The sequence below is a fragment of the Zonotrichia albicollis genome, chromosome 6, assembly GCF_047830755.1.
Source record: "Zonotrichia albicollis isolate bZonAlb1 chromosome 6, bZonAlb1.hap1, whole genome shotgun sequence".
NCBI lineage: Eukaryota > Metazoa > Chordata > Aves > Passeriformes > Passerellidae > Zonotrichia > Zonotrichia albicollis.
The window spans coordinates 61817340-61843293 of record NC_133824.1 but is presented as its reverse complement, the minus strand read 5'-3'; the positions used below and the strand labels follow the sequence as shown (position 1 = coordinate 61843293).

The window sequence follows — 25954 nt, the reverse complement described above, 5'->3', positions numbered from 1 at the left end:
GGAAGTCCCAGCAGGCAAACACTGTCTCCTCAGACACAGCTCCTTTCATGGTGGATGAAGAAAACGTGGAAGCAAACACTTGGGTCATGATCTCATGGGCCAAAAGCTGTGTCCTGTACAGGATAAAGGTGCTGTGCACAAAGCAAGGCCATGAAGCTGTCAGGGGATGGGCAAACCCAGGTTTTGGGGTAGAATTAGCACAGGAACACAAAGATGGGTTGCCACTGCCTGTGAGCACCAAGCAGCTTCTCCTCCATCTCCATCCAGGCAGTGTTTGTGGTCCAGGCACTGCTCAGTACCCAGGAATGTGCACCCTGCAGATCTGGTGCTTCCTGCCTTAAATTCTGCTCCATCTGCTCCAATCCCACTCCAGTGGTTACTCACATTTCAGCTCTCCCATCCCATTATTGCATTAAGTCTTGAAATCTGATTACATTAAATTTAAACCTGATTAAGTGCATAAACAATTATTTTTTCCCCAGTCCTGGCCCTAACTCAGGGCTGAGAGCCCTGTGGGGCAATTCCTCTTCCTGCAGGGAATGTCCTGACCATCCTTTTGTCTTGTCCTACAGCTTTAATTACCATCTGAGCACCGGAGCCAGCCTCAGCCATAAACAGCCTTGACAGCTCGCCAGCATCTTGACTTTGCTTTGACATTTAATTGCTTAGAAATGCAAATTGTATTGGATTCTCCAGTTGTGAGCAATCACTGAGGCAAGAAGGGAAGGAACACATCCCATGGCTGTGAGTGGCGGGTGGTGACCATGAAGGCCGGGAGAGCTGGGGTGTCCAGGCTCTAGAAGGCTCCAGGGAGAGCTCAGAGTCCCCTCCAGGGCCTGAAGGGGCTCCAGGAGAGCTGGAGAGGGATTTGGGGAAGGGATGGGGGGACAGGACAAGGTAGAATGGACTTCAGCTGAAAGAGGAGAGATTTAGGTTTGATATGTGGAAGAAATTTTTCCCTGGGAGGGTGGGGAAGCCTTGGCACAGGGTGTCCAGATCCCTGGAAGTGTCCAGGACCAGGATGGACAGGGCTTGGAGCAGTCTGGGATAGCAGAAGGAGTCCCTGAGCTCCAAGCACACAGCAAGCCCCTCCCTCTGCTTGTCTGGCACATTTTTAGGACCATGTGGGTTCTCTTAAAAACATAATTTTGGTGTTTCACTCAACATTGCTCCTGGCCAGTGCTTTAAAACTCTGGTGCTTCATGGTGAGTGCCTGAGGAGCACAAAAGTAACAGCTTAAACCTCCTGAGATGTTCTGGGTGACCTCTTGGGAAGGATGAAAGTTCGACAAGAAAGTCCCACAGATATGTATGTTTAGCAGTAGAATTTTTGAATGTAAAATCTGAAGAAGGAATAGAGATGGAAGCAAGTTTTGATACAGAAAACAAGAATTGCTGAGCCAGTCTTACTGGGTAACCAAGGAAGCAGAGAGTGTGTTAGTTAGAAGGTTTTTTTTAATGGCTTAGAGCAAAGGATAAACCCACCTCAAACAAGAAGATATTTTTACTAAGCAGAAAAATAACACAAGCAAACAAGCTTGCTGATGTTACAAGTAGAAAAAAAGTCTCCGAATTTTCTACTGCAAAAAAAACTGAAAAACATCTTCTAGCTTAAACTGTAATGTACTAACTTTTAGTGATTGGAGAACAGTAACATGAATATGGTAATTACAGTAGTTATGATGGGCTATAGGTAAAAGTTAAGGTATAGATTGGTTCTGTTGTATGAAGATGCTCAGCAAACAACAGTAAATAATGCAATGTAACCTAAACTAAGGGTGTCCAGGGCTGCCTGCAGCTGGAGCTGACAGCTGTGGGCACAGCTCTGTCACCCACGGCCCTGGGGTGCTGTGACACCTTGGATACAATAAACTGCATTTGGAGAGCCCCTGGAGTCCCACATCCCTCATTCAGGCTCTTACAGTGGCGCCCAACGTGGGGCACCATTACTCAGAGCCTGAATGAGGGATGTGGGTCTCCAGGCCTGCCTGCAGCTGGAGCTGACAGCTGTGGGCACAGCTCTGTCACCCACCACCCTGGAATGTCTTAGATGCAATAAACTGCATTTTTTGAAGAGCTGCCTAAAATCCCACATCTCTCATTCAAACCCTTGCTGTAACCAGGATGCCCAGAGCCAACAGCAAAACACATTTCAGGGACCTGAGCATCCCCAGCAGCATCCCTGCGCTCCCCCTCACATCTCCAGGAACCAGCAGCTCTGCCCACCTGACTCACAGCCACTGCAGCATCTCTGCTCTGCTCATCAGCTAATTATCACTAATTTGATGCTGCTTTTAATCACATTGCTGGATTCACACAGCAGCAGCAGGGAGGAGGAGGAAAATATGAATCACCTGCTCTTGCTGCTGCATTTCTTCCCCCCTCCAACAGGATGGGAAATGCTCCCTGGAGAGTATCACCTTGGATCTGTGCTTTCAGCCAGCACAAATACAACCTGGAAGATTCCAGGCAGCCTGAAAGATGTGGAGATCTCAGCAGCAGAGATGGCAGGACACAGGGAATGGCTCCCAGTGCCAGAGGGCAGGGATGGATGGGTGAGAGACTGGGAATTCCTGGCTGGGCTGGAATTCCCAGAGCAGCGGTGGCTGCCCCTGGATTCCTGGCAGTGCCCAAGGCCAGGTTGGAAATTGGGGGTTTTGAGCAGCCTGGGATGGTGGGAAGTGTCCCTGCCATGGCTGGGGTGGCACTGGATGGGATCTGAGGTCCCTTCCAACCCAAATCACTCCGGAAAACTCCTTCAGTTACTGCTGCGGCTTCTGGGCAGAAGGTTGAGCTCTGAGGTCCCTCCTAATGTGAAGTTTTTTATGACCAAAGCTTTGTGACTGGAAAAAAAAAAGATTTTTCCTGCCAGGAACATTTTTGCCTGAGCAGAGCTGCTCCCACCTTGCCCCCACTGTGGTTTCAGAGGGGACAAAGCTGAGCAGGCCCACCCAGACCCCTTGGGCCCCACACAGTGCTGCTCTGCAAGACACTGAAGGGAAGGTCCAAGGAGCAGATTTCACATTTCCTTCAGAGCAGCTCTTCAGAAATCCTTCCCATCACCATGGATACTGGAGCACTGGGAATGCACCACTCACCACGGCTGGGCTGGGTGGATGCTGCCAGGAAAACACACCTAGGGAGCTCAGATCTCCCCTCAAATGCAGGAAATCACAGGAAAAACACAGTAATTTAGCTTTTCTTCTCTGTTAACTCCTTCCTCCTGGCACTGGGTCTGAGCCCCTGCAGCTGGATGCCAGAATCTCAGGTTGGAAAGGGCTAAATTTGGAATTTATCCCAAAATGTGACAGCAACCAGATTGCAGATTTGGTGCTGCAGATACCCAAAAGGGCAGCCTGGATTACAGGGGCTCCAAAACATGGAGAGAGATGGATTTACAGAGATGGGAAAGCAACTCATTCCCAGACTGAGAATAAACAGAAATCCCACCTGAGACAGGGAGCACAGGAGGAATTTCACCTTTTCCTCCTCTGGCTGGGGGCTGGAATGGTCACAGGAAAACAAACCCAAGCTCTCTTCGGAAATCCCACTCCCTCAAGCTCAGCAGATGTTTGGAAGCGGCCCCTTGGGAACCCACAGTGAGATTCCCAAGGAAAATAAAGCCCAGAGAGAGGCTCTGAGTGAGAGAAGCACTGAAGGCAGCAGGAGACTGGGAATGTGTTGGATTATTCCCTTTTCTGACCCACAGATGGGGTAACTGAGAGGTGTTTAAAAACTTTTATTCCATTTTCAGTCTCATGTGAAGGGTGAGAGAATACAGATGTTATAATTTAAGCTATTACTATCAGAAGCCAACTATTTCCTATTTATAATACACTATAAGCATTTCTTGGCCCATCAGCTTTAGCTACACTATATTGTAAATGTTTTAAAGTTAATTATCTAAAATTACTTTTCCTAAGTCCTACTACATCTTTCATAATACTATTTCTCCAAAATATCTTATTTATAAAACTACCTTTTCAAACTTATTTCTAATTCCATTTCTCTCTCAACAATGTCTGTTCTATTCCATATAATTTCTAAGTTACCATTTCTTATCTCAAAATTTACACATATAAACCTTCTGTCAAACTTCTAAAATTCTGTACAAATCTATTTCCTACATTAATGGTGTAGGGAAAGGAGGATGAGAGGCAGGGGAACCACTGCACTGGATGGATTATGAGGAGGTTGTAGATCCATTAATAAAAAAGGAAGAAGAATAAATCAATAACCCTTGGAAGAGCTGAGATAATGACTGCCTTTTAAAAAAATTAATCTTTAATAAGAAGGGATGTCTGGCTAATTAGGAAGTAATGAATAACTCGTCAGTGTTTCTACAGAGAAGGAGGAGTGAGGGGGTTCCATCCCCACAATCTGAACCACTGGAGCAGAGAAATCCATCCTGATGTCACCAGGGAAGCCAGTGCTGGGCTCACTGAATCATTCATGAGCATTTATGGAGAAGAACCCAGGAAATAGCAGGGGATGGGAGTGGAGGGGAAATTCACATTTACCAGTAATAGGGGTGGGTTTTTCTAGGGGAAAATGCTGTCAAGAATAAAAAAGAAAAACCAGGCTAAGGAGGAAAGGAGTCACAGATACAGGGGTGAGACAACATGGTGCTTGTGAAAAATGGGTATTTTATGATTGGCTTTTTGCAAATATTCAAATGAATATTGTATGTGTTGTGTTGGAAAGTGATGCTGTGTTAATTCTCTTAAGTAGTGTGTTAAATATAGTTTCAGGTTATAACACAATGTTAAAATAGAAACTATGCTATGTAAGATAGGGTTTTTTCTAAAGAAAGGACTCGCAGTGAGATAGCAGCCACAGGACACCTGAATCTTTCAGAGAAAGAGAATTTATTGCTCCATTATCAGAAGAAATGAACTTCTTCTGTCCTCAGAGGTGCTGTCAGGATTCAGAGGAAGAAGCTGACACTGCCCAGCCAGAATCCTGTGTTTGAATGGAATTTATGCACCATGGATGAGCTGTATGAATATGCAACAGGCTGTAGCATTTAAGGGTTAATCCTCTGTTAACGTGGGGCCTTTTTCAGGCTTATTTTGCCCAGAAAAGGTACCCAGGCTGTCCACAACTCTTTGTATCTGCTGTCTCATATTGTCCTAATCCAAATTGTCTAAATTATTACTCTAATTATATTGCTATTTTTATAACCATTTTATTACTATAAAACTTTTAAAATTTTAAAACAAGTGAAAAAAACCCCAACTTTTTTTTTTTAAAAAGTGGCATTTTTCACAGCGCTGAGGATGCCTAAGTCACCACTGCTCCATGTCCCCAAGTGCCACATCCACATGGATTTTGGTCCCTCCAGAGATGGGGACTCCAGCACTGCCCCAGGCAGCTGTGCTGTGACTGAACAACCCTTTTTGGGTAAAAATTTCTCTTATTATCCAGCCCAAACCTCTCCTGGTGCAACTTGAGGCTGTTTCCTCTTGTCCCCTGTGTGGGATATTCACTGCACAAGAGGATTAGCTCACTGAGCCTGAGCTCATTAGATTTTAATTAGCATCCAGGTGGTCAGCCTGAGTGTCCCTGCCATGACCCACTGGAGTGACACTCCAGAGGCACAGGACAAGCCTGGATTTGTCCCATAGGTGCCCTTTGTCCTGTGTGTCCCACCCAGCCCTTGTGCCTTCACCTCCAGCCTGGGAGCTGGCACTGCCAGGAGGCTCTGCTGGCTCCTCACAGGGACAAAGGGTCTGCACACAAATGTCACAGACAACCAGGGGTTTCAGTTTAACTCTAAAATGTGAAATTTCCCCTTTTTCCAGTGGCCTTTTCCTTTTTTTCCTTGGCTTTTCTAAGGTGAGGGCTGAGTCCCAGAAGTGCCAGGGCCTAGGGCCTGTTCCTTTCCCTTGGAGGCTTTGCTTTATTTAAGGATGTTTCCATTTAAACTTAGAACCAGTTTTGAGCACACAAAGGAGAAGCAGCTCATTAAGCAAAGCTTGTCCAGGCCCATCCTTCTCTCAAGCCCAGGGCAGGGGCTCCCAGCACAGCACCAAAACCATTCCCTGCACATGGAGCAGCACCAGGAGCCAAGAGTTCCATGAATTCCAAGCTCTCACGGTCACTTCCAACATGGAGAGCCACCAAGGAGGGACCTGTGTGCCCTAAAGAAGCCTTGGGCACTGCCAGGGATCCAGGGCAGCCACAGATTCTCTGGGCACCTGTGCCAGGGCCTGCCCACCCTCCCAGCCAGGAATTCCCAATTCCCAATCTCCCATCCATCCCTGCCCTCTGGCACTGGGAGCCATTCCCTGGCCCCTGTCCCTCCATCCCTTGTCCCCAATCCCTCTCTGTCACTGTCATATTTTCTGGAAAAATCCCTTCACCAGGATTTCCCCTCATGGGAAGGTGAGAAGCCTCAGAGAAAAAGGAAAACCAACACGATCTCATTTTTCTCTCCTGTGTTTTGCTGCTTTGGAAAGTGGTAGGAGATTGTTTATCCAACAGGTGATTGTTTCATTGGTTTCATGTAAATTGTTTTAAGTTAATGACCAATCACAGCCAGCTGTGTCGGGACTCTGAGGGGGGTCAGTCAAGAGTTTTTAATGATCTTAAAAGTATCTTATTAAGCCTTGTGATGTGTCCTTTCTCTATTCTTTTATATAATATAATATAATATAATATAATATAATATAATATAATATAATATAATATAATATAATATAATATAATATAATATAATATAATATAATATAATATAATATAATATAACATAACATAACATAATGTAACTATAACATAACATAAGTATGTTATTAAGCCTTCTGATGTATCCTTTCTCTATTCTTTAGTATAGCTTTAGTATAGCATTCTATAATATAAATGTAATAATATGTAATAAAATATAATGTAATGTAATATAATATGTAATAAAAGGTAAGGTAATGTAATATTATAATAAAATAATAAATTAGCCTTCTGAGAACATGGAGTCAGATTCTCAATTCCTCCTTCACCCTGGGGACCCTGAAAATACCACACCTCTCCAGCTCTCCTGGAGCCCCTTTAGGCTCTCTGAGCTCTCCCTGGAGCCTTCTCCTCTCCAGGAGAACATTCCCAGCTCTCCCAGCCTTGGTTTATCTCCATTTTCCCTGCAGGGCAAGCAATGTCTCATATATTTAACTCCAGACCATAATATCTGCCACTGGTACACAGGCATCCAAAATCAGCATCTCTACATCACCCCTGCCTCAGAATAAACACCTATTTTTTGCTGCAGGGCTGTGCAGCCGCCAAGACCACCTGATTTTAAAATATTCTGCTCCAGGAAGAGCTCGGCTGATGGATTTGTGCACATGCAAAGTGGTGAAGGCAGCAAGCTGTTACATAAAATGTTACATAAATTACCTCCCAACCCCACAGAAATGCTCCGAGTGCAACTCCACCAACCTCATGCTGAAGGAATCAATCACTGCAAGTTACCACAGATATTCCTGACAGCCAGGAGAAATGCAGGAGGCAGAATCAGGCCTTAAATCCCACCCTGGATACCCACTTGTGACATTTGTGACATTATTTGTACTCAGAGATCTCCTGGCTCCTTCAAACTGGAACTGCAAATCAACCTGGAGACCCCAAACCACGTAATCTGCTTAAATCAAATGGCTGCAATAAAATAATAATTACTGATTTCATCAATGTTTTACCAAGGTTAAAAGCTTTTCCCAGAGATGGAGATTAGGCACAAAACCCTGCTCTGGATCCCTGTGAAGCACATTTAGGAACAGGTCATGATTTATAGTGGGGTTTGAATCAGGCTAAACCAGCACATCCCCCCTGAACTCCGCATGCAGCATCTGATGGTGTTGGCTCCATAAGCTTTGTTATATTTAATGTAAAATTTAAAAAATATAATAATTAAAAATTAAAAATATAAAATTAAAAATATAAAATTAAAAATATAATATAATAATTACACAATTATAACATATCAATTTAAATACAATATCCAAAATATTTTATAATTCTATAACATATATTGTGTAATATATTATAAATACTAATGATATTGTATATTATTATATATTAAAATTATGCTATATTCTATATTATGAAAGATTGATTATTCTATAATTATCACATAACATATAATGAATATAATATAAGTAATATACAATATATAATATATAATATATTTTTCTATTATTTTATATTATAAAATATTGATTATATAATATTATTATATATAGTTAATTATAATAATTTAATTAAGTAATTTATTGAATTTAAAATAGCTGTATTTTGGGGCACGTACAAGGAAAGTGTATTTTTCCTGGGTTCAGGAGCCCTGCTGGGATGTGATCTCTTCAGGAAGGGCTGCATAAACACAAATCCCACTGCATAAACCCAAACCCCACTGGTTGGTTTAACTTACACTTATTTTCTTGTGTGTAACTGGCAGGAAACTTAGCCATGACCTGATGTTTACTCTGAATAAATCCCAGAGTGGTTTGGGTTGGAAGGGACCTTAAATCCCATCCCATTCCACCCCTGCCATGGCAGGGACACCTTCCACTGTCCCAGGCTGCTCCAAGCCCATCCAACCTGGCCTTGGACACTTCCAGGGATCCGGGGGCAGCCTCACCACCCTCACAATAAATAACTTTGTCCTTAAATTAAGTTGAATCCATCATTTTATAGTTTAAAACCATCACAACAGGCCCTGTCACAAAGTCTGTCCCTCCCTCCCGGGGTCACTGTGAAACCCAAAGCTCTGGGACCTGCTGTGATCCATGAGAATTCCCCAATTCCAGCCTGGCTGAAGCCAAATCTGGCATATGGCAGGAAGGGTTTTTACCCACCACACACAGCCCTGCCATCAATTATTCCTCCTTGCCTCTCCTTTGGATGCAGCAGGAGATGAACACAGGTGCCAAATGCTGAGGGCACAAGGTCTCTGGGAGGCAATCTGTGCTAATTGCCATTAATGACCTTGTGCAGCACCACCCTCCTGTCACTGCCTCTGTCAGACCCCAGACCATGCCAGGAACTGCAGCAGCTCCATAAAGTTACAGATGTATTCCATGAAAACGTTTTTGGACAAGATTTTTTTCTCTTGAGAAGCTGAGAAGCCTCAGAGGAAAAGAAAAGCAATAATTATCTGCTGCTGTAGAATGGAACAGGTGCATCTGTGATTGGTCCATGTGAGTTGTTTCTACTTGATGACCAATCACAGTCCAGTTGTGTTGAGACTCTGGTCAGTCCCAAGTTTTTATCATTTTTTAATGATTTTTTATTTTATCATTTAATGGAATGTTTTTTAATTTTATCATTCAATTCATTTCCTTTCTAACCTTCTGGTGAAATCCTTTCTTCTATTCTTTAGTACAGTTTTAATACATAATTTTCTTTTAATATAATACATAAAATGAAATAATAAATCAGTCTTCTGAAACATGGAGTCAAGATTCTCGTCTCTTCCCTCATCCTGGGACCCCTGCAAACACCACCACACCATGAAAGCAATCCCAGTTCTCCCTCTCAGCTGCAGAACCATCCCACAATGGCAGGAGGTGTTCCCCAGCTCAGAGCTCATGTCTGAGGCCTGAAGATAATGAAACCTTCCACCAGACCAGGTTGCCCCAAGCCCAGTTCAGCCCAGTTTGGAACAAACTGAGCAGAATCTCTGACCCTGGAGCCCTGCGGGGTGGGGATGGAGAATGGGGTGGGATCCCATTTCCTTTCCCCTTTCCTTCTCCCACCTTTCCACCTTGCAGTTCCTTCAGGCTTCCCACCATGATGAGACATCTCAGAGAATCCCTGAGGTTGAAGAAGATCTCCCAGCCCATGGAGTCCCAGCTGTGCCTGATCCCCACCTTGTCCCCAGCCCAGAGCTCTGAGTGCCACCTCCAGGAATTCCTTGGGCATCTCCAGGGATGGGGAATCCAAACCTCCCTGGGCAGCTCCTTCCAATACCTGATGTGAGTATTTCTCACACCTGACCACCCTTTCCATGAAGAAATTTCCCCAAATTTCCAATCCAAACCTGCCCCGGCCCAGCCTGAGGCCGTTCCCTCTGCTCCTGTCCCTGTTCCCTGGAGCAGAGCCTGACCCCTCTGGCTGTGCCCTCCTGGCAGGAGCTGTGCAGAGCCACAAGGTTCCCCCTGAGCCTGCTTTTCTCCTCTGGCTCCTTCCTACCCCTCCCAGCTCATGCAGGAATCCCATCTCAGGCCAACCAGCACCATCAAACAGCACAGCATGGCAAGAGGAGCCAGAAACCTGCAAGAGGCCGGGCTCAGCTGGCAGCTTGGCAGAGATGTGGGCAAAGCACCTGCCAGGCAGGAGTGGAGCCAAGATCCTCCTGAAGCTGCCTGTGGCCTGTCCTTGTCCATCTGACAGCCTGGCACCATGGCAGGAGATCAGTGGAGAGCCCAAGCCACAGATGGATGGAGGGCTGGATCATCTGGCCACAGCTCCAGGAGTACAGCAAGGCTCCCAGCACCAAGGCCAGCAAATGTGACCTCCCTGCCCCTCCATCTGGGCTGTCCACCCTCCCTGACCTTCCATCCCTCCATCTGTCCTTAGGGCAGGGGGAAGGTACAGCATCCACTGCCGGGGGCAAAAATTATTAATTTTTTTTTAATTATTTCTTTTAAAAAATTATTTAATTTTTATTTAAAAATATGTCCTGGATTGTCAAGCAAATTGTATTCTATTTGCCATCTGTATGGCAGTTGTCTTCTGTTGACTGGGCATTTTTCCTTATCTCTTCCACAACTGGGAAGACGCCTGCTGATAACAGCTATTGAATGTCCCTGCATGGCTGATAAGAACTACAGGATCCCATTGGGAGATGTGAGCCCAGAGGGAGGAGCCAAGCATTCCTGCCTGGATATAATCCGGAGATTCTGGAACACCAGCCAAGCATTCCTGCCTGGATATAATCTGGGGATTCTGGAACACCAGCCAAGCATTCCTGCCTGGATACAATCTGGGGATTCTGGAACACCAGCCAAGCATTCCTGCCTGGATATAATCTGGGGATTCTGGAACACCAGCCAAGCATTCCTGCCTGGATATAATCTGGAGATTCTGGAACACCAGCACGGCTTCTCCACTGGATTCCCCAGAGGATTTCCCTCTTCCCCTGGATCTCCAGAGGAAGAGACTGCACCCTTCTCCAGGATCCTGCTCCAGCAGAACCAGCCCTGACACTGCAGGAGGGCTGAGCCACAATTCCAATGGGACTGCTGCCCACAGCCTGACCCACAGGGTGTCAGGTTGGGTTCTGACTCTGTCAGTGTTGGTTTACTTCACTGCATTGTTTATTTTATCCTTTTATTTTCTTCCCTATTAAAGAACTGTTATTTCTGCTCCCATATTTTTTGCCTGAGAGCCCCTTAATTTCAAATTTATAGCAATTCAGGGAAGGGGTTTACATTTTTCCATACCAGGGGAGGCTCCTGACTTGCTTAGCAAAGACCTGGCTTTCCAAATCAAGATAAATGAAAAACATAAAAATTCATATATTCACGAATTTTAACTGCTGTGCTCCGTGGGAGGTGAGAAATCATCTCAGAGGTGAGAAACTGTGTCTAAGCTCTCTGATTCACCAAGGTGTGGGCTGCTGGCAGCATAGACCTCAGCAAATGCCCTCTGAGGTCCTCATTTCCTGGGAACAGAACGTCAGGATGGGAGAGGTGTTGGTGCAGGATGGAGGCAGCACAGGCTCAGCCACGCCTGGGCTGTGTGGGTTTGGTGTGACAGCGTGACAGGAGCCACCACTGTGGTGTTTTCTGGGGTTTCTGTCATTGGAAGGAAAGATGAATCTGACTTCGTGTTTATATTATATTATATTATATTATATTATATTATATTATATTATATTATATTATATTATATTATATTATATTATATTATATTATATTATATTTCTATTATCTGTAATAAAGAATAGAGAAAGGATACAGACAGAAGGCTACAAAGATAATGAAACTTGTGACTCCCGACACAGCTGGACTGTGATTGATCATGAAGTTAAAACAATTTACATCAAACTAATAAAGCAATGACCAGTTGGCAAACAATGTCCATACAATGTCCAACTAAACAAAACACAAAAAACTCCAAATCTTGTTTTCATTTTTCTCTAAAGCTTCTCAGCTTCCCAAGAGAAAAAATCCTAGCAAAGAGGTTTTTCAAAAATTGACAGTAACACAGCACTGCTGCTCCTGTGAGGGAAGAGCCCCACAAAGAGCAGAAATGGCACAAGAAAGAGGGAGCTGGCTGAGCTACAAAGGAGCAGCAGGGAAGGGACGTGGGGACAATCAGAGGTGCTGTCACTGCTCCCTCACACAGCAGGGCTGAGCTGCAGAGCGTTTGCTGAGGAGGTTGAAGCTTGTTCTACACCTCTGCCTTCTGCACAGCAAGCTCACAGACTAAAGTTAAACACACAGCACACTTCATCTCTGCTGATGCCTCAGGTTCAGCTTTTCTATTTTTCAGATTCTGTGCTGCTTTAGTGGGAGGGTCTGGGCTCCATATCAGGGGATGGTTCTGATGAGGGGCATTTCTGAGCTCTGTCCACAGAGCAAGGAGACAAAACAATTCCTGCTCCAGCTGGGCACCAAGGACAAATGACCCAAATCTCAGCCCCAGAGCACAAACCCCGTGGGCTGCAGAGAGAAAAACAAGCAGGGTGGGACTGCCTGGGCTAAAGCTGGAATGGGACAATGAACTGCAAGGTGCAAATGGAGCAGAACTGATCCCAGAGACAGAGCCCGTGCCCGGCCGTGCATTTTGGGGCCATTTTGGTTGATCTTGGGTGCAGCCCTGGCTGGGCTCTGGTGCTGCCCAAGGTGGATCCATGGAGGAGATGCTTTGGATAAATCCCTGCTTTATTCTGGAGCTCCATCCAGCCTCTGCTCTAGGGCAGCCTGCACAAGGCATCAATGTAAGCAAGCCATGGACTAAACAAGTTAAACCAGCACACCTCATCTAAATCCCAAACTGATTTCTACCCCAAGTTAATTTCTAACCCCATGTCTCCTTTGCCCCTTTTCTCGAAAATGAGTAAATTCTTTTACTTAGTATAATCCCTATGATAATATTTTACCCTGCCAGAGAATGAGTGCTGTGCCACCCAGGGAATGGTGGCATTTGTCACCAAGCCAAGGGACAGCACCAGCCTCACCCTGCACCTCGTTAATCCAGCCCTGTTTGCACACCCAGGGCTCTCCCAATTTATCATCTCAGATGTTCCAACATGAGAAAGCATTTCAGTCATGCCCTCAAATCTCTGTGACTTCAATCCTTGTCTGAGCAAGGCTGGAAGTGCTTTCCCAGGGAGGGAGGGAGGCTGATGCTCCTGCTGTGTCCTTGATGGGATTTCACCCAGCTCTCACAAGTTTGGAAATTCCCACTTCATCCCCACATGTTCTGTTACGAATTCCCACCCTAATTGGAGGAAGGGCACTGGTGCTAAACACACATTTCCTGGGAGAGGACACACAGGGGCTTTGTGCAATTATTTGCCCAGGAGGATGAAGCAAATCCTTGGCAGGGAGATCTCCAGCCCAGCCCTTCCCTTTCCATCATCCTCAGGGAAATGCTGCCCCAATTCCCTGCCAGTCCTCCCCTGCTCCAGCCTGGATCCCTGGGTGATGTGGGTGAGGGAACAGAGGGAACTCTGCCCCCAAAGCAGAGTCTGTGTCTGGAAATCAATAAATGTGCCTTGTTAGGAAAAATCCATTTCAAAGCTTGACACAACCCCCCCCCTTCTGCCAGCTTTACATCCCCTGACAGAGAGACCAAGGCACAGAATCACAGAAACCTCCTCTGAAAGGAGGGTCACATTCAGACCTCTGAGTTTGCCAGAGAGACCAAGGCACAGAATCACAGAAACCTGCTCTGAAAGGGGGATCAAATTCAGACCTCTAAGTTTGCCTCTGCAGACAGAAAGGTCCTTCCCAAGCTGGAATCCCATAGGTACAGCAGAGACCCTGGGAATCACAGAATCCAGAATGTCTGGGTTGGAAGGGACCTTAAATCCCATCTTGTTCCACCCCCTGCCATGGGCAAGGACACCTTCCACTGTCCCAGGCTGCTCCAAGCCCTGTCCAGCCTGGCCTGGAATACTTTCATGGAAAGGAAGGAGGGAGAAGGAAAATGGTGAATTTAACAGAACCAGTGAATTAATACATCTTGACACTGGTTATCTGGGAAAACAGAGGGATTTCACCAGAGAAAACCCCAAGAGCTGCAGGTGGAAAGCAGCTCCACAGCACAGGCTGTCAGGAATGATGCCATGGATGCAGCACTGAGCTGAAGGCAAGGCCATAACCCATCATTAATTCACACACAAAAACCCCAATCCTGCCACAGGGAACTGCAACAAGAAGGGAACTGAACTGACCATGCAAATGCAGAGAGGCCAGGAATGAGGGAAAAATGACAGAATTTAATACAAATTAAATTTGTACATTTGGAGACCAAAAAGAAAAAATAAAGGATCACAGGTTGAAAGATATTTCTCATTTTTGGGGCTGGTGAAAATAATTTAACTGATATTTCCCACGTATTTTGGCTTTACACCAAGCAAGAAGCAGCAGCCCCAGTGTGGGCAGCCAGGCTGGCATCTCCACAGGAGATCTCCTGGGATGTTCAGGAGGCATTGGAAGCCACAAATGTGATCTTCCACTCCAGTGGCTGCTGCAGCTGCTTCCATGGATCTGTGCTCCCTTCATCCACCCCAGCTGCAGATCCAACCCACTCCCCTTGGGAATGGCAACTGTGGCTCCACTCTCAGCCTCCAGGCAGCATCCATGCATGCCTTATTCACATCCAATTCCAGCTTTTTTAATCCTAAACCCATCAATTCCTATAAGGGTAGTAAAGGGGAAAGGGTAATTAACAATGATGGGAAATCCCTCAACTGCCAGATCCCTCCCAGGGCAATTTCTGCTGCTACAGAACTGAGCAGGCTCCTATTAACAGCCCTCTATTTCTGTGACACGGGGAATTTAATGGCTAATTAAATACAAAAACGTGGCCCTAACCTCAATCCATGCTGTGCATATGGTGTTTGAGGTTGGCATCACCCTCACAGTCACCCTTCTGCTGCTCAAGAAAATTGCAAACTCAGCTTGGGTCTTGTTCTTTCTACCCAGAAATTCTGCCCTGATCAGAGCCTCTACTGAGCTTTTCCAGCCAGCTCCAGGTCAGGCTGTCCCCAAAGCTGAATCCAATTCTGAAGGCAAAATGTGAGCTGGTTCAGGCTGCAAACAAAATTTTCCTTTCAAGAGAGGCAAGGTGAATTCTCTGCCCTGCTGCTCTCAGCTCTGCTCTCCTTCCTGCATTAATCAGGGAGCTGCCACTGGAATGGGTGAGAGCTGGGCTTCATTTCTATTTATTTGTCTCCCTGTTGAAGAGTTTTATACATTTCCCATTTATGACCCTCAGGGGTGGTCCCAGACCCCAAACCATCCCTGCTCTTCCCAGCTACAACTGGATTTGAGAAACTCATCCTGAGAGCTTTTACTCCTCACAGTAATTCCATCTCTTCCAGGACATTACCTGAGCCGGGGTCACCAGAGATTTATCCCCCCCAGCTCTCTGTGCCTCGTGGGCCTGCTCTAAATAGAAATTTATCCAATTCATCCCAGCAGGACGAGTTGAATGAACAGGGAAGGAGCTGGCTTATTTATAAGCCAATTTACCAGTGTAAAATGCCTCGTCCCAAGAACAAACAAAACAAAGACCAAGGCTGACAAAAGAGCAGCTTTGAGAGTTGTTATGTTTCAGGCACATTTTTCTTTAATTACTCTTTCATACAGCTGGGGAGAGCAATGCAATTTGAAGGCACTCTGAACTAAATGAATTTGTGTGAGTAATATGAGTTAATCAAAGGCTGCTGGAAGTTCTTTCCAAGTCCAGGGAAGGGAAATATCTCCCAGTGATATGTGCTGGATTGCTAGAAAGTGCACAGCAGGGCTCCAAAAAGGAATTTGTGGTCATAGGGGAGAGTGTGGTGGCAAGAAGTAAAAACAGGAAAGATTTAGATGGGATATTGGGAAGGAATTCTGTCCAAGGCCAGGCTGGACAGGGCTTGGAGCAGCCTGGGAGAGTGGAAGGTGTCCCTGCCATGGCAGAGTTTGGGATGGGATGATCCTGAAGGTCCCTTCCAACCCATTTTGGAATTCTGTGACACCAAGCAAAGTTTTCCCTTTAAAATCCAAAACTTCTGGGTACTGGATTACTTAGAGGAACAGGAATGAGCAATGCAGAGCAGCCCCAAAGCCTCCTGAGAACATTTTCCCAACAAAGATCCCCCCCTGCAGCAATGTCAGCTCCTGGAAAGCATCCTGTGAAACCTCCCTAATGAACAGGAAAGCCTTTCCACACTCTCAAGTAATTTATTTAACACCAGGCACAGTGTTTGCTCTTCCTCATTCTGTTTTTCCAGGCTAGGGATGTGGTTGTGGGAAATGAATTTGTAGAGAATTCTTAAAGCTTGATAGGAGGCTCACATAGTGTGCATTTGTATACAAACTTGTTCTTGTTTAGCTACTTTTTGGTTAAAGTTTTCTTAAATATTTTAATTCTCAAGTAATGTAAGCCAAGAAACACTTACAATGTATTGTAATTAGAAAAAGAGCTTCTAATTATAAAGGTGTCAATTACAACATCTGGATTGCCTCACCCTTCACATGAGGCTGAAAATAGAATAAAAGTTTTTAAAACACCACCTCTGAGTCAACAAAAACCTTAACAGGGGAATTTCTGGGTATGGATACTGCAGAAACTTCCTTGAAAGAGACACAAGAATCAGTCCCTGGGTTAATTTCCCCCATCTCAGCTGAGGTGTTCCTGATTTGCACCACAGAAAATGCAGCAAAATCCAGCTGGGGGGTCCTTCATTCACCAATTGGCCAAGAGAAGAGAAGATAGGGGAGAGAAAGGAAAAGGTTGGATATTTACAGATGAAGATGGACCCCACCAGAGCTCAATCTGCTTGTGGAGCCTGTGGAGAGCCTGAGGCAGATGGTGGAACAGAGCTCTGCTCTGTCAGATCTGTGTATTTTTGGACACAGAACCATGGAGAGGTTTGGGTTGGAAGGAAACTCAGAGCTCATCTCATCCCACCCTGCCATGGCAGGGACACCTTGCACTGTCCCAGGGAGCTCCAGCCTGGCCTTGGGCACCTCCAGGGATCCAGGGGCAGCCACAGCTGCTCTGGGCACCTGTGCCAGGGGAAGAATTTGTTCCTCATCTCTAATCCAACCTTCCTACTGGAATGGAATAAAAGCTGCAGCGATTTCCACTCACTCTGAGGTGACCCTGGGCCCAATTCCATCTGCAGATAATCCAGAAGTCACCTCCTGCCCCCTGGGCTCCACAAACCCCTGCAGAACTTGCTGTACCACACCACCTTTAATTTACAGGGGTAATGGGGCTGCTCCTTACTCCACCAACTGCAGGGAGTGCAAAGCAAAGAGCACCTGACAGGAAGCTTTTATCCAAATAAATGAACAGGATCAGCAGCACCACCTCTGGATGCTGGGCAGGCACAGGCTGGTGGAAACCACAGCATCATTCAGGCTGGAAAAGACTTTTAAATCATTACATCCCAACGTCCCCAAGTGTCACACCCACACAGCTTTTAAATCACTCCAGGGATGGGGACTCCAGCACTGCCTTGGGACGCTTTATCCAGTGCCTTTCCATGAGGAAATGTTCCCAAATATCCAACCTGAACCTGCCCTGGAGCAGCCTGAGATGGTTTCCTGTGGAATTTGTAGGCAACCCAGACAAGGGAAGAGATGAGAATCTTGACTCCATGTTTCAGAAGCCTGATTTATTATTTTATTATATATATTATATTAAAAGAAGATGATATATTAAAACTATATTAAAGAATAGAGAAAGGATTTCATCAGAAGGCTTGCAAAAAAAAAATAAAGAATGAATAATGAAATCTTGTGGCTGCTCACAGCCTCGACACAGGTGCCTGTCATTGGTCATCAGGTAAAACCAATTCACATGCTGGGTGAACAATTCTCCAAATCACATTCCAAAGCAGCAAAACATGGAGAAGCTGAAGCTCCCCAGCTTCTCAGGAGAAAAGATCCTAGCAAAAGGATATTTCAGAAAATTTGTCTGTGACAGTTTCTCCTTGTCCTGTCCCCTCCTGGCAGGAGCTGTGCAGAGCCACAAGGGCTCCTTGAGCCTCCTTTGCTCCAGGCTGAGCCCCTGCCCAGCTCCCTCTGCCTCTCCTCATCACATTTCTGCTCCAGATCTTGACATTTCTTGGCTTTTTCCAACGTCAAAGCCTTCAGGCTGTTTGGCACCCTCTGGATGTGGCCACAGAGGGATGGAGGAGGTGGAAAGGGCATTTGGGCATTGCTGGAGAAGGAAAGAATTGATCCTGCAGCTGCAGATGGAAAAAGGGTGGTGGGATTCAGGCCATCACACCAAGGCTTGGGAAGCATTAAGGATTCTCCCTGCTTCTCTTTAAACAGCAAATATTTTACTTTGCAAGTGCAAACAGATCTTGGTCATACAGCAACTCCCTGGATACCTCCCCAAGGGCTGTGGGAGCAGGAATTGCCATGGACACCAGAGCAGCACATTCCCAGCGTCCAAATCTCCCCTCCAAGGTTCCTCTGGCAGCCAACACAGAGCCCTGGCAAGTGAAAACAGGAAAAATCCTCTCTGCTCATCCCTGTCCTGGCTCTGGTGGCCCCTGGGCACAAACTGAGGGACCCTTGCAGGGCTTCCCATCCCCTGATTCCCCCCAGACATCCAAACAAGCTGGAATTAAGTCCCAGTGTGGGATTTTTGGCTCTTAATAGGAATCACCTGCATCCCTCATTGCACCTGTGCTGGGGCAGGAGGGGCTGAGCCCAGGTGACACCTGTGCCAATGAGGTGTCACCTGTGCCAATGAGGTGACACCTGTGCCAATGAGGGACTGCCTGGGCTAAAGCTGGAATGGGACAATGAACTGCAAGGTGCAAATGGAGCAGAACTGATCCCAGGGACAGAGCCCATGCCCGGCCGTGCATTTTGGGGCCATTTTGGTTGATCTTGGGTGCAGCCCTGGCTGGGCTCTGGTGCTGCCCAAGGTGGATTCATGGAGGAGATGCTTTGGATAAATCCCTGCTTTATTCTGGAGCTCCATCCAGCCTGCACAAAGCATCAGTGAGATCCCTCCCAGCCTGTTTGTATTTGTACACAAGCATCCATCCATGCACCCATCCATCCATAAGAACACCATCCAGCTGCTGAGCCTGCACTCTGCACACATTTCCAGCAGAAGAGGGACTCAGATGTGTGAGGAATAAATGATTCAGCTCCATCTTGTGCTCCTGCTTCTGGCATGCCAAGCAGCATTCCAGCTCGTCAGGATAAAAACCCAGACAGCTGCAATATCTGTGCAAAACTGGGACAATTCAGATTAAAAACCCATTTCCCTCTGTGTTTCTCTGAATATTCACCCTGCTCCCAACAAGTGAGAGGAAGATGGGGGCAGAGAGGATTTGCCACAATCTGTGTCCAGCTTGGAAAGCCCAGCTCCCTGAATGACAATTGATTGTGTCTCAGCACAGATTATTTTCAGTGATCATCCCAGAGAACCTTCAGGGAGGAAAGGGGAAATTGGGGCAGCTCCCAAAGAGGGCTGTGAAAAACCCTTTGGATTTGTTTCTAATGGGGAGCATGGTGCAATTAGCAGGGATTGATTGCCCTGGCTCTGGCAATCACCTACTGGGGCATGAACAGAGCTCAGCCAGGCTCTGGGGACAATCCCAGCCACCCTGGGCCACAAGGGAAGAGCATCCCAAAGAACATTCACACCAAGAGGTGCTGGAATGGTGCAAGAGAATTCAGGAGCTGCCTGATGGGTGTAAATTAAAAGAGAGTTGATTTAGGTGGGATATTGGGAAGGAATTCTTGGCTGTGAGGGTGGTGAGAGGTGGGCACAGGGTGCCCAGAGCAGCTGTGGCTGCCCCTGGATCCCTGGAAGTGTCCAAGGCCAGGCTGGACAAGGCTTGGAGCAAACTGGGATAGTGAAAGTGTCCCTGTAAATGGCAGGGGATGGAACAGGATGGGATTTAAAGTCCCTTCCAATCCAAACCATTCCATAATTCCCTCCTGTGAGCTGCAGGTATCATTACACTGCCCACCACAGAGAAAAGCTCAGGCAAAAAGGAAGAGTCACCCCTTCAGCAAATCTGTCCCACTGCCAAGGGACTGTGCTCTCAAATGACACCACCAGACACTTCTGCAAGAGAATCACCACTCCAATCCACAGGTGCTTTGGTTCCAATGCCCAGTCCCAACCAGGAGCAAGCTTGGAAATCGTGGGTATTGGTTCTGCGGGTTTTGTTTGTTTTGGTTTTTTCTCTTGGTTGGTTGGTTGTTTTGGTTTCTTGGTGGGTTTTTTTTTTTTGGGTTTTTTTTTTGGTGTGTGTGTGTGTGCAACAAAAATTAAGGTAAATAAGCTTTCCCCCTGATTTTGTTAGATGGCATCTCAAGTAACGATCTGAGTTCTAGCCTTGAAATCACTCCTTCAATTATTCCTTAACACCACATTTAACTCCACAGACTCCTCCCCTCCCCTAAAAAGCAAACTAGCACCAGGTACGAGCAGTGAACCCCTGCAGAACCACAGCTCTCTCCAGACAGATGAGGCTCCACCGTCCAAGATCATCATTTGAAATAATGTTACATTATCCTCATCTGTCAGCTACATCAATGAAACAGCACTTGGCTAAAGCTCTCCCCTGGGAAAAGGGATTTGGAAGGAAAAGCTAAAGCTCATTTCATTCCAACCTCCCTGCCATGGGCAGACACCTCCCACCAGGGCAGACCAGGCTGCTCCAAGCCCTTTCCAATGAGAGTAAAGCTCTCCAGGTGGAATTCCCTGAGTTCCAAACTCTGCCTGTTGCTTCTCATCCCTCTGCTCCACTCCACAGCATCCTGGCTCCATCCTCTGTCTCCTGTCAGCAGCTCCCCTGTCACCGGTGCCACCCTGACCCTGGGCATCCCACACCAGTGCCAACACCCTGGGATCAGGGATTGCACCCCATGGATGGGGACAGGGGCACCAAACTGCTCTGGTCTGGCACATCTCCACAAGAGCTCTGTAAATCCAGAGAGGAGCTGCTCCTGCTCCTAGCAAAGGGGTCAGGAAAAGCCCCTTCCAAAGCACCACCAAACCTTCTCCCCACAGCGTAAGGTGGTCAGGAAAGCACCACCAAACCCTTCCAAAGCACCACCAAACCTTCTCCCCACAGCATAAGGTGGTCAGGAAAGCACCACCAAACCCTTCCAAAGCATCACCAAACCTTCTCCCCACAGCATGAGGTGGTCAGGAAAGCACCACCAAACCCTTCCAAAGCATCACCAAACCTTCTCCCCACAGCATAAGGTGGTCAGGAAAGCACCATCAAACCCTTCCAAAGCACCACCAAACCTTCTCCCTCCCCACAGCGTAAGGTGGTCAGGAAAGCACCACCAAACCCTTCCAAAGCACCACCAAACCTTCTCCCCACAGCATGAGGTGGTCAGGAAAGCACCACCAAACCCTTCCAAAGCACCACCAAACCTTCTCCCCACAGCGTAAGGTGGTCAGGAAAGCACCATCAAACCCTTCCAAAGCACCACCAAACCTTCTCCCCACAGCATAACGTGCTTTCCCCCCATTTTGGGGGGCACTGTGACAGTGACAGCCTGTCCCTGTATGCACCCACTGACCCAATTGGGGTGCAGAGCTCCATCCCAGAGATCTGGCCCCTGCCAGAGCATCCCGAATTACTCCTGGAAAGCAATCCCAGCCCAGTCCCTCCCCCCGGGAGGTCACACCCTCCCCAGCCCTGTGTCACAGGTCCCCCCCACCTGCTCCCATCTGCTGGAGCGGGGCCAATGAGGGCGATGTTCATGCAGGGAATGACGCCCATCCCTGTCCGCCCGTGTCCCGCTCACTTCTGCCCCAGTTCCCTCGGCCCCTGCTGCGAGCAGGGCGGGGAGGGAGGCAGAGCATGGATGCAGCTGAAGATGATGATGATGGCCACATCCCTGCCTCAAGCTCCTCCACGAACGCGTGGGGAGCGAGTGCAGCTGATCAGTATTCAGGGACAGCTCCCGGCTGCCCGCTGCCTCCTCCTCCTCCTCCCGGTGACTCCGAGTGCGGCAGGAGGTGGCTCCCCGCGGCTCCCACGGTGCATTCACGCCTCCCTCCTCCTCCTCCTCCTCCCCAAACCATCGCTCCTGTTGCTTTCCCAGCCCTGCGGCGCAGATGTCCCCGAGCCACCCCCGGGTGATCCTGCCAGCTCTTTTGGGGACCCGCGTCAGGGGAGCATCATCTGCACGATGCCAAGGTCCCCAAGCCGAGGGGACAACACGGGACGGGAGAGAATGAGGATGGCTGAGGATGAGGAATGGCCGGGGACGGGAATGGCTGAGGATGAGGATGGCCGAGGATGGGAATGGCTGAGGATGAGGATGGCCGAAGATGGGACGGGAGAGGATGGGACAGCTGGGGATGGGAATGGCCCAGGATGAGGATGGCCGAAGATGGGGATGGAAGGGAATAGGAATAGAATGGCCGAGGATGAGGATGGCTGGAGATGGGATGGCCGAGGATCGGACAGGAGAGGATGCGATGACCAAGGATGGGATGGCCGAGGATGGAATGGCCGGGGATGCTCCCACACTGCCAGTCGGGGAAGATGGAACCTGTGGGCACAAGGCGGCTCTGCTGGGGCTGCTGGCACAAGCCGGGGCTCACCTTGTGCAGCTTCCACATGGCTCCCAGCGCCTTGACCTCGTGGCTGGAGTGCTTGCCCTCCTCCAGGCACTGGTAGCACACGGGGCTCTTGCACTGCACGCAGTACATGCTGTGGTTCTCCAGCTCGTGGTCGGTGCAGGTGGAGATCTTGCGGGGGCTGAGCCGGCGGCTGACGCGGCCCTGGGCCGGCGGCACCAGGCGGTGCTTGGCCAGCGGTCCCCGCGGCGGGTGGCACCGCAGGCGGCACGGGTCGCAGTAGAACACGTCGCACTGCTCGCACATCACGGCCGCCTCCTTGGGCGCCTTCTCGCAGAGCTGGCAGCGCAGGGCCGCCGCCCTGCCCTGCTGGTAGCGGTCGATGACGCCCTCGAGCAGGCGGTTGCGGGGAAAGCCCCGCAGCCCGCGCTCGTCCAGCACCAGGCTGCGGTGGCACTGCGGGCACGTCAGGCACGCGTTGCGCGGCGGCGGCGGCGGCGCCAGCGCGGCGGGAGGAGGCGGCGCGGCCGGCGGGAACACGCGGACCCCGTTCGGGGACTTCTGGCACGGCGTGGTGGGAGCGCTGGCGAAGCCCCCGTAGGAGCCGTAGCCGCTGTCCGCCTCGCTGTACAGGCTCATCTTGTCCAGGTCCAGGTAGTCATAGTCGGAGACGGCCGAGCCCGAGGCGCGGCGGCTCTGCGGAGACTCCGAGTCGGGCGTCTGCACCAGGATGTTGCGGGCGCACGCCTGGCACAGGTTGTGCGAGCAGGGCAGGATGATGGGCTCCCGGTAAAAGGAGCCGCACACCGGGCATTTCAGCTCCTCTTCCATCTCTTCCATAGGGGAGGGAAGGAGGAGGGCGGCGGCGCGGCTCCGGCAGCCGCGGCAGGAGCCCGAGGAGCGACCCGCACCGCACCGCGCCTCGGCGCCGACTGCCGCCCGCTCGCCGCCCGCCGCCGCGCGCGCCGCCGGGCCCCGCCCCCCCGCCTCGCCATTGGTCCGCTCGCCGGCGCGGGGGGTGCGCTGCGGGCTGCGATTGGCTGATACGCCCGTCCGTCAACTAGCGGGCCCGCCCCGCGGCGCCGCTGCGGGGGCTGCGCTCGGGGCTGCGGCGCGCTGCGGGGTCCGTGAGGGAGAGCGGCGGTCCCGGGCACGCCGCCGCTCTTCCCTCTGCTCTTCCCTCTCATCTTCTCGCTCATTTTTCCTTCCCCGGCTCCCGGGAACCGGCACCACAGCCCCGCGGTGCCCGCAGCATCCCCTCCCCGGGATCCTGGGGCGCTCCTGCGCTTTCCCCTCTGCCCTCACGAGGTGACTTTGGCAGTGCAAGGGACGCGCTGACGGATGCGGTCGTGAGGGAGCAATGGTAGTGACTGGCGTGACCGCACGCGTGTGGTGCTGGCGGTGCCGCGGCTCTCCGAGGATGGCAGCGGTGCCCGGTGCCCTGCCGTGATCCCGGCGTGGGCAGCGGGACGCGGTCGCTGAGGCTGGGACGCCCCCGTGGGGACGCGCTCCGCCACTGGAGAGCGGGGACAGCGGCCCCGAGGGGCTCCCGCGGCTTTGCCTCTCAGCCCTGCTCGCTGCCAAGGTCGGCTGAGGTCTTAAACCCTCCTGGCAACAGAGCGGCACAGCGGGTCCTGCGCAGCCAATGGAAAAATGGGATTGCTCGGGATGCCGCTGTGTTATCTCCTATTTCCCTCTCTCTCTGCACAAATCTGGGGCTGCCCGTTGGTGCAGATGCTCTGTGCCCTCTGTGATGGCTTTGGATTGGGTCCAACTCTTGGACCCAAACATCAGAAGGACCTGGACCTGCTGGAGAGTCCAGAGGTGGCCATGGAGATGCTCCAAGGGCTGGACCCAGGCTAGGAGAGCTGGGAATGTTCACCTAAGGAAGACAAGGCTCCAGAGAGAGCTCAGAGCCCCTGGCTTAAAGGGGCTCCAGGAGAGCTGGGAAGGAATTGGGAACAAGGGATGGAGAGACAGGACACAGGGAATGGACTGAAGTTAAAAGAGAGAAGATTTAGAGCAGATATTAGGGACAAATTCTCCTTGTGAGGGTGGGCAGGCCCTGGCACAGGGTGCCCAGAGCAGCTGTGGCTGCCCCTGGATCCCTGGAAGTGTTCCAGACCAGGCTGGATGGAGTTTGGAGCTCCCTGGGATAGTGGAAGGTGTCCCTGCCATGGCACCTGTTTCCATGGTGGGAAGATGGCAAAAATCCTGGGGGCACCCAGGGCTGTGAGTCCCCTGCCTGCCAGGACCCACTGAGGGGCTCCTTCCCCTCTGCAGCGGGGCCAGGCAGGTCCTGGCGTTCAGGGAGCAGCTGCAATTCCCAGCTCCCACACTGATTTTCAGGCAGGGGGGAAGCCCAGATGCCCAAGGAAGGCTCCACCGTTTCTCAGACTGACAGGGAAGGACAATTGATAAAGACAAAAGGATTTCCTGAGAGCTTCCTTTTTCCATTCCAGTGTGCTTTGTTCCTCCCTTTCTGTTTCCTCAGGCTCTGTATTGGCCGTGGCTTCCCCCGGACTCTGCTGAACATTCCTCATTTGCTCCCTGATGATGTCTCTGCTCAGAGCTGCTCATTTTTTAACCCCGCTCTCCCTCCTCGAGCTGCCCTTTTGCTGAAATAAAACCATCATTCCTCGTTTGCCTCTTGTTTCCTGTGGCCATTTTTCACCCTGGCAGGTCTGGGATTGCCGTTCCTGCTGGAGTGATGCTGCTGCTCATGGAAATGGGCAGAGAGAGGAGCACAGCCAGTGCCTTTGGAAGCAACCCTTGGTCACGAACACGAAGCTGATTTCTGCTTGGCTCTGCAGCTTGAGTGCTGCTCACACTCTGGCTGTGCTTTATTTACAGCTGTCACACAGTCCCTGTCACACTTGTCCCTGCCCTGAGAGCTGCACAGCTCTGGACCTGCAATAATTACTTGACACAGCTTCAGCATTCGCTTGTCTGATGTGGGTGGGGTCAGTTAAAGCGTGGAGAAATTGTCTTGTTCTCATCTGGCTCCTGCTGTTCTCCTGTGGCTCTCACCTTCCCACAGAGCCATGGAATCTGTGGGGTTGGAAAAGACCTTTGGGATCATTGAGTCCAGCCTTGATCCCCACCTTGTCCCCAGCCCAGAGCACTCAGTGCCACTGTGGCAATCTCATTTTCTGGAAAAATCCCCTTGCCCAGGATTTCTCCTGGGAATATGAGAAGCCTCAGAGAAAAAG

The 25954-nt window shown here is 49.4% G+C and overlaps 1 protein-coding gene across 8 annotated transcripts in view; it reads right to left on the bottom strand.

Moving 5' to 3' along the window:
• The window catches only part of TRIM9 (tripartite motif containing 9), a 70705-nt gene extending 47003 nt beyond the window's left edge, over positions 1–23702 (bottom strand). For 6 of the 8 annotated variants that reach the window (XM_074544103.1, XM_074544104.1, XM_074544105.1 and 3 more), the window contains exon 1: positions 22767–23702. In XM_074544103.1, the coding sequence (XP_074400204.1) occupies positions 22767–23582 (816 nt within the window). In that variant the 5' untranslated portion in view covers positions 23583–23702. The remainder of the gene's footprint in view (positions 1–22766) is intronic. The other 2 variants (XM_074544101.1, XM_074544102.1) reach the window with 1 other exon arrangement.
• Between the last annotated feature and the right edge of the window lie 2252 nt (positions 23703–25954).